Raw genomic sequence first — 12,480 nt, 5'->3', positions numbered from 1 at the left:
TAGTGGGGCCGCAAAGGAATATGGATTCAGAGATGGGGGCCACGCCTGGGGAGGCTGAGCCCCAGGGGCACTCACAGGGACCACTAGCATGGGAGGTACCGCAGAGGAGATGGCAGGGCTCGGAGGACAAAGTTCTCTCCTAGAGGAAGGCATCCCATGAGCTATGTGGGGGTCCCTGGGGGCCTGCACCACCCCACCCTGCCAGCTCCCACCCCTGCCGGCCCCTACCTGCAGTTCCAGCCAGGTGGGGGGCTCTGCACGCACCCCATTGGCATAGGTGCGTCTCAGGCGCTCGGCACAGAAGGGGCCATAGGTCGCCGGCCCTTGGCCAATGAAGTTCAGTAGATACTGGTAGGTGAGGAGGGGAGAAGGGAGGAAGACACTCAGAAAGGAGGCCAGTTTCTACTCACTGCCCAAGTGGACTTAAAAATTATAATACTCAACGTGTAAGGTACATTGAGGGGGCACCCTCACACCTGTGAGAAGGAACATGGATTAGTGTGTTTCTGAGGAACAGCAGCAACACGTTTCAAACGGCGCATAGTCTGGACGTGTGCACTCTTTGCTGCAACAATGCAGGCCTATCCTAAAGGTGGATGTGTGGTTTTTGATCATGGTGGCATCTATGGAGATGAATGACTGGAAGGTGAACTCTAAGTGCCCACTCACAACTCCAGTGCCTTCTGGAACAGAGAGGTACCACGCTGGCATCTGGGGGGCTGATACCATGAGAAAACATAATGAAGACAGTAAATGAAAAGTGCAGGGCCAGGCACAGCGGCTCACGCCTATAATCCCAGCACTTTGGGAGGCCAAGGTGGGAGGATCACCTGAGGTCAGGAGTTTGAGGCCAGCCTGGCCAACATGGTGAAACCCTGTCTCTACTAAAAATACAAAAATTAGCCTGGTGCGGTAATGCGCACCTGTAGTCCCAGCTACTCTCGAGGCTGAGGCAGGAGAATTGCTTGAACCCGGGAGGCAGAGCTTGCAGTGAGCCAAGATGGCACCACTGCACTCCCACCTGGGTGACAGAGCGAGATTCCACCTCAAAAAAAAAAAAAAAAAAAAAAGGTGGAAGAATCCATGTCCCAGACATGTTCGAGAAAACGCGTTGAAGCTCTTTTTGTGTCACAGAAAGATGTTGTTTCTTCTGCCTTGGGGTGGGGAGGGACAGCCTGGAAGGGTTTACTGGTGTCAGGAGCAGCCTGAGTGCCATGTACAGATGGCCTCAGTGACCGTGGCTCCTGCTGTCCCCAAGGGGACATGTGAGAAACTGTTTTCTGTTTGATCATAAGAACCCTGTAGAACCAGGAAAGACCAGAAGAAAATATTAATGGAAGTTACCTCTGAGTGTGGGGATGACTTTTATTTTGGCTTTAGATGTTCTGGATTTTCACATTTTAATTTTATAATCAGAATTTAAAGGTATATGAAATCAGTGAAGCTTGGGGCTACTAACACTCGGCCAACCCACCTCCATTTTCAGTCCCAAGAACTAGAAAGAGGCGCCGCGGCCCATCTCCAGGCAGGGCCCACTCCTGGACACCTGTCTTTTCAAGGCCCGTGTCATCTACCTTCTCATTTTAGTCTTGAAGCGCCATCCTGGCACCTGAGCCAAAGTGAAATGACCCTGCAGACCCTGCATTAGGGGCTGGAAGGAGCCAGGAGCAGGGTCCTCTTTTTCATCTGGGGAAACTGAGGCCTGTAGAAACACAGGCACGGCTGCCCATCTGGCCTGCAGGAGCAGGAGAAACGGGCCACGGACTGGGATTTGTGGACCTGCTCCAGGGCCAAGGGCTACCTATGCTCCCACCGTAACCTGCCCCCTGCCCGCCCTCCCGGGCCCTCTCACCTTCATGAACCTCTCTGAGGGGGGGAAGCAGCCGAGGCAGAGGCTGAGCAGGATCCAGCCCCGGACCAGGCTGCTTGTTTTGAAGTTCTCCGAGAGCTGCTTGCAGATTTGGCAGTAAATCTCATCCCTGAAAGACACAGACCATTGGGAGAGTAGGCTGGGGGCTGGAGAAGGAGAGGAGACAGGGGTACCTGGGCACACAGCTCTTCTGCACCTGTGGGGGGTCCCATATGCAGGGCACCTCTCCAGCACTGGGGCCCTGCCCAGCCTCCTCTTCTCTCAGGACAGTGCCACCAGGCTCTGCATCCCTACTCCATTCCTCTCCCGTGGCCTGTGCTCTCGGTCCTTTAGCGTGGGGCTCAGCTTCAGGAAGGAGTGGGTTCTCCAGCCACGGCCCTGTCCTCAGCAGCTGCACCCTTTTTACAGCCCATCTGCTCCCAGATGTGTGGGATCCCCAGCCTCACGGTGAGATCTAGCCTCATAATGATTACGTTCATTTCTCCCTCTGCCTTGAGGCCCCACCTCCCTCCCTGAATGCAGCCCCTCCCCTCCACAGCAGAGAGAAAAGTGAGGACTTCATGGGAACCACTCAACCCCATCTCCTGACCCTTTCTACTCCCACAGTCTATGGAGCTTCCCCACTCCTGGAAGGGCTGTTTTGGGGGCGGTTCTCTCCTGCGTCCTTCCTCATGGACTCAAGCCTCTATCATGCTATCAAAGTGGCCCATTAGCGCCTCAAATCCCACGTCTCCAGAGGCCAGCATCTTTCCCCTAATACTCCGTGGTGTGCTGGTAAATGTTTATCAACCAGCTCCCCAGGAAGGAAAGCATAGCATTGGCTTATTTCTGTGGTGTAAATGTTCCCACCAAAGCCAATGTCAACTGTGACACGATGTCACCGAACAGAGTTGGGAAGCAATGTGCATGGCTGCCTCTCTGAGTTCCTGCATCCCTTCTCTTTCTGTACTCTACAGGCATCGCCATTAGCCATTCACTCAAATGGGAAATTTGGGGGTCATCCTAGAGCCCTTTCATCCCTCCATTCCCCCAATCCAACCAGCCCCCACCATCCATCCAGCTCCCACAATCCAACCAGCCCCCAAAACCCAACCTGCCCCCATAATCCAACCGGCCCTCACCATCCAACTGGCCCCCACCATCCAACCGGCCCCCATAACCCAACCAGCCCCCACTATCCAACCAGCTCCCACAATCCAACTGGCCCCCATCACCCAACTGGCCGCCACCATCCAACCGGCCCCCACCAGCCAACCGGCCCCCACCAGCCAACTGGCCCCCACAATCCAACCGGCCCCCACTATCCAACCGGCCCCTACCATCCAACCAGCCCCCACCATCCAACCAGCTCCCACCATCCAACCAGCCCCTACCATCCAACCAGCCCCAATAATCCAACCGGCCCCCACAACCCAACCGGCCCCCACAACCCAACCAGCCCCCACCATCCAGCCAGCTCCCACCATCCAACCAGCCCCCATCACCCAACCGGCCCCCACCTCCAACCAACCCCCACCAACCGGCCCCCATCACACAACCGCCCCCCACCGTTCAACCGGCCCCCACAACCCAACCAGCCCTGACCATCCAACCAGCTCCCACAATCCAACCGGCCCCTATCACCCAACCGGCCCCCAGCACCCAACCGGCCCCCACAACCCAACTGGCCCCTACCATCCAACCAGCCCCCACCATCCAACCAGCCCCCACATGCTGCCATCTGTCTCCTGCATGTTTCCTCTGTCCCCTCCTCTTGGCTCCTGTTCCTTGGGCAATTCCTCATCAGCTCTCTCTGGATCTCTGTAGCAGCCCTGCCTGGCCTCCCAGCCCCAGGCTCCATCCTGCCACATTGCCAGGGAGGTCTTTCTGGAAGTCAAATATGATCAAGATCCTCTCTTGCTTAAAACTTTCCCCACTTCCCTTAGGATAGAATCGAAGCTCCATGCTCCAACTATGGCAAACCACTCAGAAATTCCAGACCCTATGGGGCTGTCTCAAGGGTGACTATTGCAGGCCAAAAGAGTGAGGGTGGTGATCAACTCAGTATACCACTGGAGGCTATATGAGTAAACAGCAAACTGTTCTCATAAAAGCAGAATGTTGGCAAACTGACAAACTGTGCCGCCCAGAAGGATTGCTGAGGGCAGGCTACGACCCAGGCACAGGTGTTTCTTGTGATTATCTACAGGGCACATCTGAAGCCTGTTAGTGATAATATGAACCTGTGATCAATTAAGCAGCTGACCAATTGTTACCTCCTCCTCCCTGCTCATGCTACCCAATAAATACTAAGAGCTGAATCAGCTCAGGGTGGGCGTCGTCTTTGCGCACTAGGAGTGGGGAGCCCTTCTTCCCCTGGCCTGTTCCTTTAATACTGCTTCTTTTGTCTTAAGTTTTCATTTCTACATTCATCCCCCTTCGTTCAGTCTCGTAATTATGGTCTCAAGTAGTGACAGTAGTAACTCTCGTAATGACGGTCTCAAGTAGTAACAGTGGCAAACTGTGGCAAATGGTGCCTGGACAGGGACACAACAGGGACAATCAGACCTGAAGGGACCTGCAGGGACACACAGAGATAAGTAGGGATAAATAGAAATAGAGATAAATAGAGACAAATAGAGGTAAGTAGGGAAAGACGGACTTGCAGGAACTAACAGGAACTATAGGGACAGACAGGGATAGATAAGGACTAGCAAAGACTAGCAGAAATTTACAGGAACGGATAAAGACAGATAGGGTCCTACAGGGACTTGAGTGAGGAAGGTCTGCTGGAGCAAGAAAAAAAAAAAACCCAGAAAAAACTAAAAACCAGGCGAACAAGAACCCCGTTTCAAGTCTGCTGGCAGCATAAGGTTAGTGCTCTAAAAAGGTACTGGTCAGTGTCCCAGAGGTACAAAGAACGGGAAGTTTTTGAATCAGGGTAACATGGGGAAGAGCTTGTCAAGATGTGGGAACTGAACTTCATTGCTGTGCAAATGTTGATTCGGGCAATGGCTAATTGGGTAGCTGACAGATGTAAAAGAAGCCGACAGGTTAAGCCCTGAAGTGGGAAAATGTTGTAAGTGTAGGAAAATTGGACATTTCAAAAAAGAACACTGCCAGACCTCTGGGCAGATCCTATAACACAGTTCCCCTCTCAACAGAAAAAACGCCAAGACTGCCCTCATTACAACGAAGGAAATCATTGGGCTCATCAGCACCACTACAATTTCATCAAAATGGCACTCATTTCTCATCTGGAAATGAGAAGGGGGCCTGGACCCAGGCACCTCAAACAATGAGGGCATTCCCCGTCCAGGCCACAGCTCCGTTTCAGGGCTGGGTCTCCAGAGGTACACTGATTCCCTCTTCCCAGGACTGCCTGGAAACGCAGGATTGGATCTCCCAGTCAGTGTGTGTTACGTTAACTGGAGGAGACAAACTCACCACGATTCCCACTGGTATTTGGGGACCTTTGCCAACAGGATACGTGGGATTAATGTGAGGTAAAAGCTGTATTAACTTACAGAGCATTATTGTAACCCCAGGAGTTGTTGATTGGGATTGTGAAGGAGAAATTCAGGTGGTGGTGATGTCACAAGGCCTTTGGGTTTTCGAACCGGGAGACTATTTACTTAACTGTTGCTTGTTCCCTGTAAATTGTACCCTTCTCTACGTAAGAAGAAGTGAGGAGGACAGGGATTTGGAAGTACAACTAGGAGAAAGATGTGTCTATCACAACCCACAGCATCTAGTAGATCCACTTGTGCAGTGTGAATTGAAGAAAGTTTTGTGGGCTTATGGATACGGTCTCTCAAGGTAATAGAGCTTGAGGAATTTTTTTTTAACTGAGTTATTGCACGAGAAGGATAAACTCTTGATTTGTTTTCTCTGTGTCTTCCGTTAATCAGAAAGAGCCTGGCTCTTGCTATCAATGGAGTTTTACCCCGCAGTAATTAACCAAAGAGGCAGAAGCTGAGTTGCAACTTGTGCAGTGGATGCTTCAGCAACAGCATGCCTCTCGGCTGCAGCCACAAAAGCCTTTGCTTCTGTTTCAGTAGATTCACTAACGGGAACGACGGTATGCTTGTGTTTTCACAGGAAATGAACAAACCATGTGGGTACCCTCAGGTGTGTGTGACCACGCAACGGGAGACTGGAGGGACCCATGGATCCCAACCATGGGCCTGGTTCCCCCAGTACCAGCTGAAGGGCGAAGACGGAACACACCACCGACCGGCAATTAAGGGCTGCACAGCCTGCAATTGCCTTTCTCAATTCAAAAACAAAAAGGGAGGGAGGTTGCAGGCTGAAAGAGGGTCGTGATCAACTCAGTATACCACTAGAGGCTATATGAGCAAACAGCAAACTGTTCTCATAAAAGCAGAATGTTGGCAAGCTGACAAACTGTGTCTACTGCCTAGAAGGAATGCCAAGGGCAGTCATGATCCAGGCACAAGTGTTCTGATTATCTACAGGGCACATCTGAAGCCTGTTAGTAATAACATGAACCTGTGATCAGTTAAGCAGCTGACCAATCGTTACCTCCTCCTCCTCCCTGCTCATTCTACCCAATAAATACTAAGGGCAGAAGCAGCTCAGGGCGGGGGCTGTCTTTACTGACTAGGAGCAGGGACTCCTTCTTCCCCTGGCCCCTTCCTTTAATACAGCTTCTTTTGTCTTAAGTTTTCATTTCTACGTTTGTCCCCCTTCCACCTCATGATAACAGTCTCAAGTAGTGACAGTAGTAACTGTAGTCGTGACGGTCTCAGTAATCATGGCAGTCTGTCACAGGTGACCTGTTACCCTTTTCCTCTGGCAAACACCCCTCCTCCTTCCTGGCCCAGGTAGGCACTAAGGTCACTCCTCCTTGGTGTCCCTATGGAGCCCTGAACAGACCTCCATCTTAGCCCATACTGGTGTTGTGAATTTCCTGGTCCTCTCGTGCCCCCCAACTAAAGGGTGAGCTCCTCCAGGACAGACCCATGTCTTCATCTCTGTCCCCAGCCCTCAGGCTAGGGCCTGACCCAGAGTGGGTAATGAGCCAGTGTGTATGGAATGTGTGACAGATGTGGAACGGGGCAACTGCTTTGGGAATTTCACCAAGCCCCCACAGCCAAGGACAAATGGATGCTCACATCCAACATTCTAAAGAGACACATTCTTGTAGGATTTACTAAAAGGTGGCAGAACTAGTGCAGCAACCAAGCCACCTCCAGCCTGCATAAGGGAAGATAAGAAATTTGGAATGTGATCCTGGAAGGGACATCATGGGGGTAGAGAGATCGGTGGCCCATTTCTACTCCCTGTAAGTGACGAGGGTGGTGGGGGGACCCCAGGAGAACTGCCAAGAGAGATGGGGGCTGCCAGAGAAGAGACCCATGTCACTCCCCATCTGATGCCTGCTGAGCTTCAGAAGCCCATTTGCCACCTCCCAGGGTACTAGAATAGAGCCTGTTGACTGAGTTCTTGCCAGTGCTTGACTTTTGTACCCTGGAGTTAGAGACCTCCATGAACAAAGAGATTAGTGCCTGCTTGCTCCTGGAGAATTCTGAGCCCATCCTGATGGGCCAGGAGAGAGGACAGGAGACAGGAGCTACACAGGTACCGTATGGTTGGGCAGGCATGAGCTTCCTGCTGACCAAAAGACGTCATGGAAGGAGCTGAGCTTCAGGCATCTAGATGGGATCCCGCACAAGCAGGCAGCCCATTTTCTAGAAGACCCCAGCAAGAAGAGGCTGTGGGATGTTCCACTTCAGCCTAGAGTCAGTAGGAAGTCTCAAGGGGTCAGTGTTGGACACTATCACTGCTGGACACCAGCACTGTATGGCAGTGCCTACAGGGGGTGTCTGAAGAACCCAAAGTACACATCATTCAAACACAACTTTTATGTGTCTGCCATATTGGAGGGTGTGGTGGCCAGTGAGGATTTACCATGAGAGAATTAGAACCAGCTAAGTCAAAAGACTTGGCCAGCTAGTGTCAGGCAGGCAGCTAAAACTTGAGTAGGAGCCCTGTAGTCTTACTGGCTTGAAGAACCAGAGGAGAGAGTTTAGGGTACCCACAGCAGCTTGAAAGTGAGAAAGGAAATCTTGGAATAAAGAGAATCAGAGGAGTCCTAAACTTTGCACATAAAATCTTCCCAAATCTCTGGTTGGCCCCTGACATGCATGGTGGGGCAGACTCCAGGTACTCTAGCCAAGGTTAAAATAATGAAACAGGGATTCTAGCTTCTGCTCATCTTGGTGGAGACAGAGTTTGAGTCCAGCCAAAGTAGTTGCTTCCTAAACTAAAAAGTCAATGCTCTTTGAAAGAGTATAACAGAATCCAGAGTCTCTAACATATCATCCTCAATGTCCAGGATACAACCCAAAAGTACTAGACTTATGAGGAAAAAACAGTCAAGTACCACATATGTGAGGAAACAAACACACCACCATTCTCAACAGAAAAGACAGTTAATAGAGACTGACCCTGAGATGACCCAGGTATTGGATTTGCAGAAAAGATTTAAAAACTACTGTAACTCTGCTCACGGATATAAAGGAAACAATGCTCATAGTGAATGAACAAATAGGAAATCTTGGCACAGAAATATAAAAAAGACCCAAGTACAGATTCTAGAACTGAAAAATACAATATCTGAAATAAAAAATTTGTTGGATGGATATGACAGCAGACTGGGGAAGACAAAAGATCAGTAAATTTGAAGACAGGTCAATAGAAACTATTCAATCTAAAGAACACAGAGAAAAAAGAAAAGATAAGCGGACCCCTAGGTACCCAAAGAACAATATAAAATAATCTTACAGAGGCTTAAGTAGATTTTGAAGGAACAGAGACAGAATGAGGTAGACAAAATATGTGAAGAAATAATGACCAACAGTTTCCCAAATTTTGTTTAAAGTATTAACCTAAAGTAAGTGAACCCCTACAACACAGTAGTCTGTCCCTTAAAGCAGTGAACAATCAGCCTCTGTATCTTCGAATTCTGCTTCTATGCATTCAGCCAACACGGAGGGGAACTGCAGTGTTTGCAGGCTGACTATACATGTTTCTTCTAATTGGTATAGAAACCCATTCCTATAAAGCAAATTGTATATAAAGTACAAAATATATCATATAAATGAGGAAGCCATTCATTGACGGGGCCCTGCACTACAGCCTGTTCTAAAAGGAATCGCTGGTCCATGATGACTCTTTTCCTAGAACCGGGTTTTACTCATGGCTTTTTTAAAGGCAGAGCACATAGAGAACCCTCGGTGGCTATGACATCTGCTGTCCCGAGACCCAGCCTGCAGGCTGTAGGACAGGGAGGTGTCACAGGGGTGGTGGGGGAGGCTGTGGCCATGGGCTGAGAGCCAGCAAGGGGATCTGATGCTCTGAATGGGGCTGGGATGCGAGTGGGCACTGACCTGAGGCTGGGCCGCAGGATGGCGTAGCCCACAATGAAGTGCACCTTCTCCAGGTTGGACATGGGCCGGTCTGCACCAAGGCCATCGGGCTCCAATGCCTCCCCTCCAATGTTCAGCTGGCTGGCCACCTTGAAACCCAAAGGCAGCCATCAGGACAGCTATAATTCTCCCCATCTGCCAAGTAGGAAACTGGTGCACAGGGAGGGAAGCAACAGACTGGAACCCTGCAGCAGGCCAGCAGCAGAGCTGGGAGCAGAGATTCTGTGCCCTGGGCTCACCTGGCCCGTGATCCGGGAGGACCGCTTCAGCTTCATGGAGGAGATATCCTTGGTTCCTTTGTCCTTGAGGCCAGATCTCTGTGGAGGGAGACAGTTCCCTCAGGAAGGTGAGCCTGGGCTCACCTCAGTGATGCTGACCCCACAGCCCCCTGGGGTGGAGCACACGTCCCTCTTACCCAGCCATTTCTTGGCCCGATTTATAAAGCACCATGCAGTCCCTCAGCTCGGTGGAGCTTTGCCACACACACAGGTGCATGTCCCATCCTCACTTCCAGGTGTGGAATCAGAGGCTCAGGGAAGGCAAGAGACTGGATAAAAGCTGCTCAGTGGGTCACCAGTCCCCAGGGAGGGGCTCAGGGCTGTTCTGATCCCAAAGCTTGTGCCTCTCCCCAGTAAACCCCTGGGAGGTGGGACTGGGTCTGCACACAAGTGCTTAGGAGAGCCCCAGGCCATCGTCATTCTCAGTAAAGATGGCAGATGAAGCAGGATGTCCTGCCACTGCAAGGTGCTCTGCAGGGGGTCCGAAGAGCCGGGGTTGAGAGGCCGGGTGGGAGGGAGGGACTGGCTGTCAGCCACTACGATCTGTTGCTCTCCTTAGGCAGAGGCCACCCCTTCTCATGATGGTGTCATGAGAAGAATTTGCTGCCAAACTTGGAGCTCAGTGTGGGACTGAGCTTCCGTGGGGGTCAGCCTGGTCCAGGGCCAGGCACTAGCTCCTGGGTGCATCAAAGCTGGTTTACCATGCAGGGGCTGGCCATGAAACACATGAACTGGCAAAGTCCGTGAGGGCAGCGAGGCTTGCTGGGCTCACTGCTCTGCGCCTGGGGCACATCATGGGTACTTAACAAACAGGTGCAGGACAGAAAACCTAAGATCTGACCTCTGGGAAGCCAGTCCTGCTTCCCCCCATGTTCACCCTCCAGAGGTGCTGGTTGGCTGGACTGCCTCCCAGAGTCTTTACTCTGAGTGGCTGCCAGCCTCCAAGGTGGCCCCCGTGATCCCTGTGTCCTGAAATTCCCGCCCTGTGTGGGCCCCTCCCACAGCCACAGGTATGTGACTTCCAAGACTGGACATTTGCACCTTCCTTCTTGCTTTCCTTCTTGGGTCGCTCATGTTGGGGGAAGCCACGTTGTGAGGATGCCCAGGCAGCTTTGTGGAAAGGCCCACGTGACAAGGAACTGAGGCCTCCCACTAACAGCCATGTGGGTGAGCCCTCTTGGGAGCGGCTTCTCTAGCTGTCAAGCTTTCAGATGACACCATCCCTAGGGGACAGCTTGACAGCAACCTCATGAGGGACCCTGAGCTGGAACTATGCAGCTAAGCTGCTCCTGACCCTCAGAAACTGTGTGAGATCATGAACATGTGCTATTTTAAGCAGTGAGGTTTGGAGGGGTAATTTGTTACACAGCTACAGATATCCGACACACTCTGGCAGAGCCCATACCTCCAGAGATCAAGGAGTCAGGGCTTGGACCTGGGCAGCTTCTCTGTAATCCCAGACAAGGTTGGCCATGTGATGGGGCTGCAGGCTCCTTTAGATTCCCATGCAGTTAGTCTGCACACAGGACCCCACAGGTATTGAGCTAAGTCCCAGCTGGTCACCTGGCACATGGGGCAGTCATGGGCTCCTGCCACTGGTGGGCCACTGAGTGCTGTCACTGCTGTGTAATTCCTTTGGACAGTTCTTGGTTAGTTCCACTAAGATTACAGCATGGAAATGGACCTTAGGAAGGATTTTGATCAAAAATGGATGTGAATTAACTTTCATTAGAGGGCAGGGTAGACCATGGGTCAGGAGCTCGGTTTTTGAATTCAGCAGAATGCAGTCAAAGCCCAGGTCCCATACACATGTCCACTGCAACTGGGGGCAGGTCATTTCAGCTCTTCATTTCTTTAGCTATAAACATAGTCATCCCTACCTTATAGGGTTGGCCCACCTGGGAACTGAATTAAGAGACGCAGCTGGCACATAGCAGGCTGTCAGTCAATAACACCTGTTATTATTATTGTTATGTGCATCTGAATCTGGCTCAAGTCACACCCAATGCTCAGAGTCCAGGGCACACTCTCCGTTAATGAATGTATAATTCAAACAGCCCGGGGTGGGGGTTCATGAGCTCCTGAGCATGACTCAAGAGTGAAAGCACCCGCGCCATGGCCTGGGGGATGGGTTCAGTGGGTGACGCTAAGGAGAGGGCTCCAGGTCTTGTCTCTCCGTGTTGTCCAGCTGCCCCAGGGACTGGGCCCCGGTAGGCACCTGGCAGGTGTCGCCCTCCTCTGCCCGCTGCTGCCCCCCCCGCACTTGCCTGTGCAAATCTACTGTGCTGTGGAGCCTGGGCACCGTGCCCCCTGCTCAGCGTGTCATGGATCTGCCGCATCATGGAGCTGCCCTGCTGGCTGCTCCTGGCATACAGCACTGGCTCTGGGAGGTCGCCCATGAACCTCAGGATGACATTCCACACAGTCAGGGCGGCCTGGGGAAACAAGACAGAAGGCCCAGTGGGAACCCATCGGTGACTCCAGCCCCTCCCTTCTTCCCCTGAGCCATAGCTCAGACCCCAGGCTCGGGGCTGGCCTGAGCCACTAGAAGCCAGTGAACCCTGGTACCAAGCAGTCAGCGTCATCTTCGTGGTAAAGCAGCGGGTATCGGAGGGGCCGCTGGATGTGCGTGTGGCTGGCTGATTTCTGGAAGTAAGTCACAGCGAACTTGGGGAAGGTGTACTCAGCCAGGCCATCCACATCCTCCTCAGGCTCCTCCACCATGGGGACTGTGTCCAGGTCAACCTCAGGCAGCTTCTGGGTCTTTGATTCCAGATCCTGGGGCCAGTAAGGGAGAACACGGGTCAGCAGGGCTTTCAGATACCAACCAACCTATCAGCTGGCTGTCCAGCAGGCCGGGCAACACGGGGGCTGTGGCGTTACCCTGCTCCCTCAGGTG

At 52.1% G+C, this 12,480-nt stretch overlaps 1 protein-coding gene across 1 annotated transcript in view; it reads right to left on the bottom strand.

Annotated features, from left to right (window-relative positions):
* Positions 1-12,480, bottom strand: part of MYO7B (myosin VIIB) — a 78,660-nt gene that overhangs the window by 15,874 nt on the left and 50,306 nt on the right. Inside the window, 5 exon segments of the mRNA XM_030916471.1 lie at positions 229-348; positions 1,853-1,979; positions 9,265-9,392; positions 11,849-12,016; positions 12,150-12,359. Of these exon segments, the coding sequence (XP_030772331.1) occupies positions 229-348; positions 1,853-1,979; positions 9,265-9,392; positions 11,849-12,016; positions 12,150-12,359 (753 nt within the window).

This window comes from Rhinopithecus roxellana, chromosome 14, assembly GCF_007565055.1.
Source record: "Rhinopithecus roxellana isolate Shanxi Qingling chromosome 14, ASM756505v1, whole genome shotgun sequence".
Classification (NCBI taxonomy): Eukaryota; Metazoa; Chordata; class Mammalia; order Primates; family Cercopithecidae; genus Rhinopithecus; species Rhinopithecus roxellana.
This window is presented reverse-complemented; position numbering and strand designations above follow the sequence as displayed.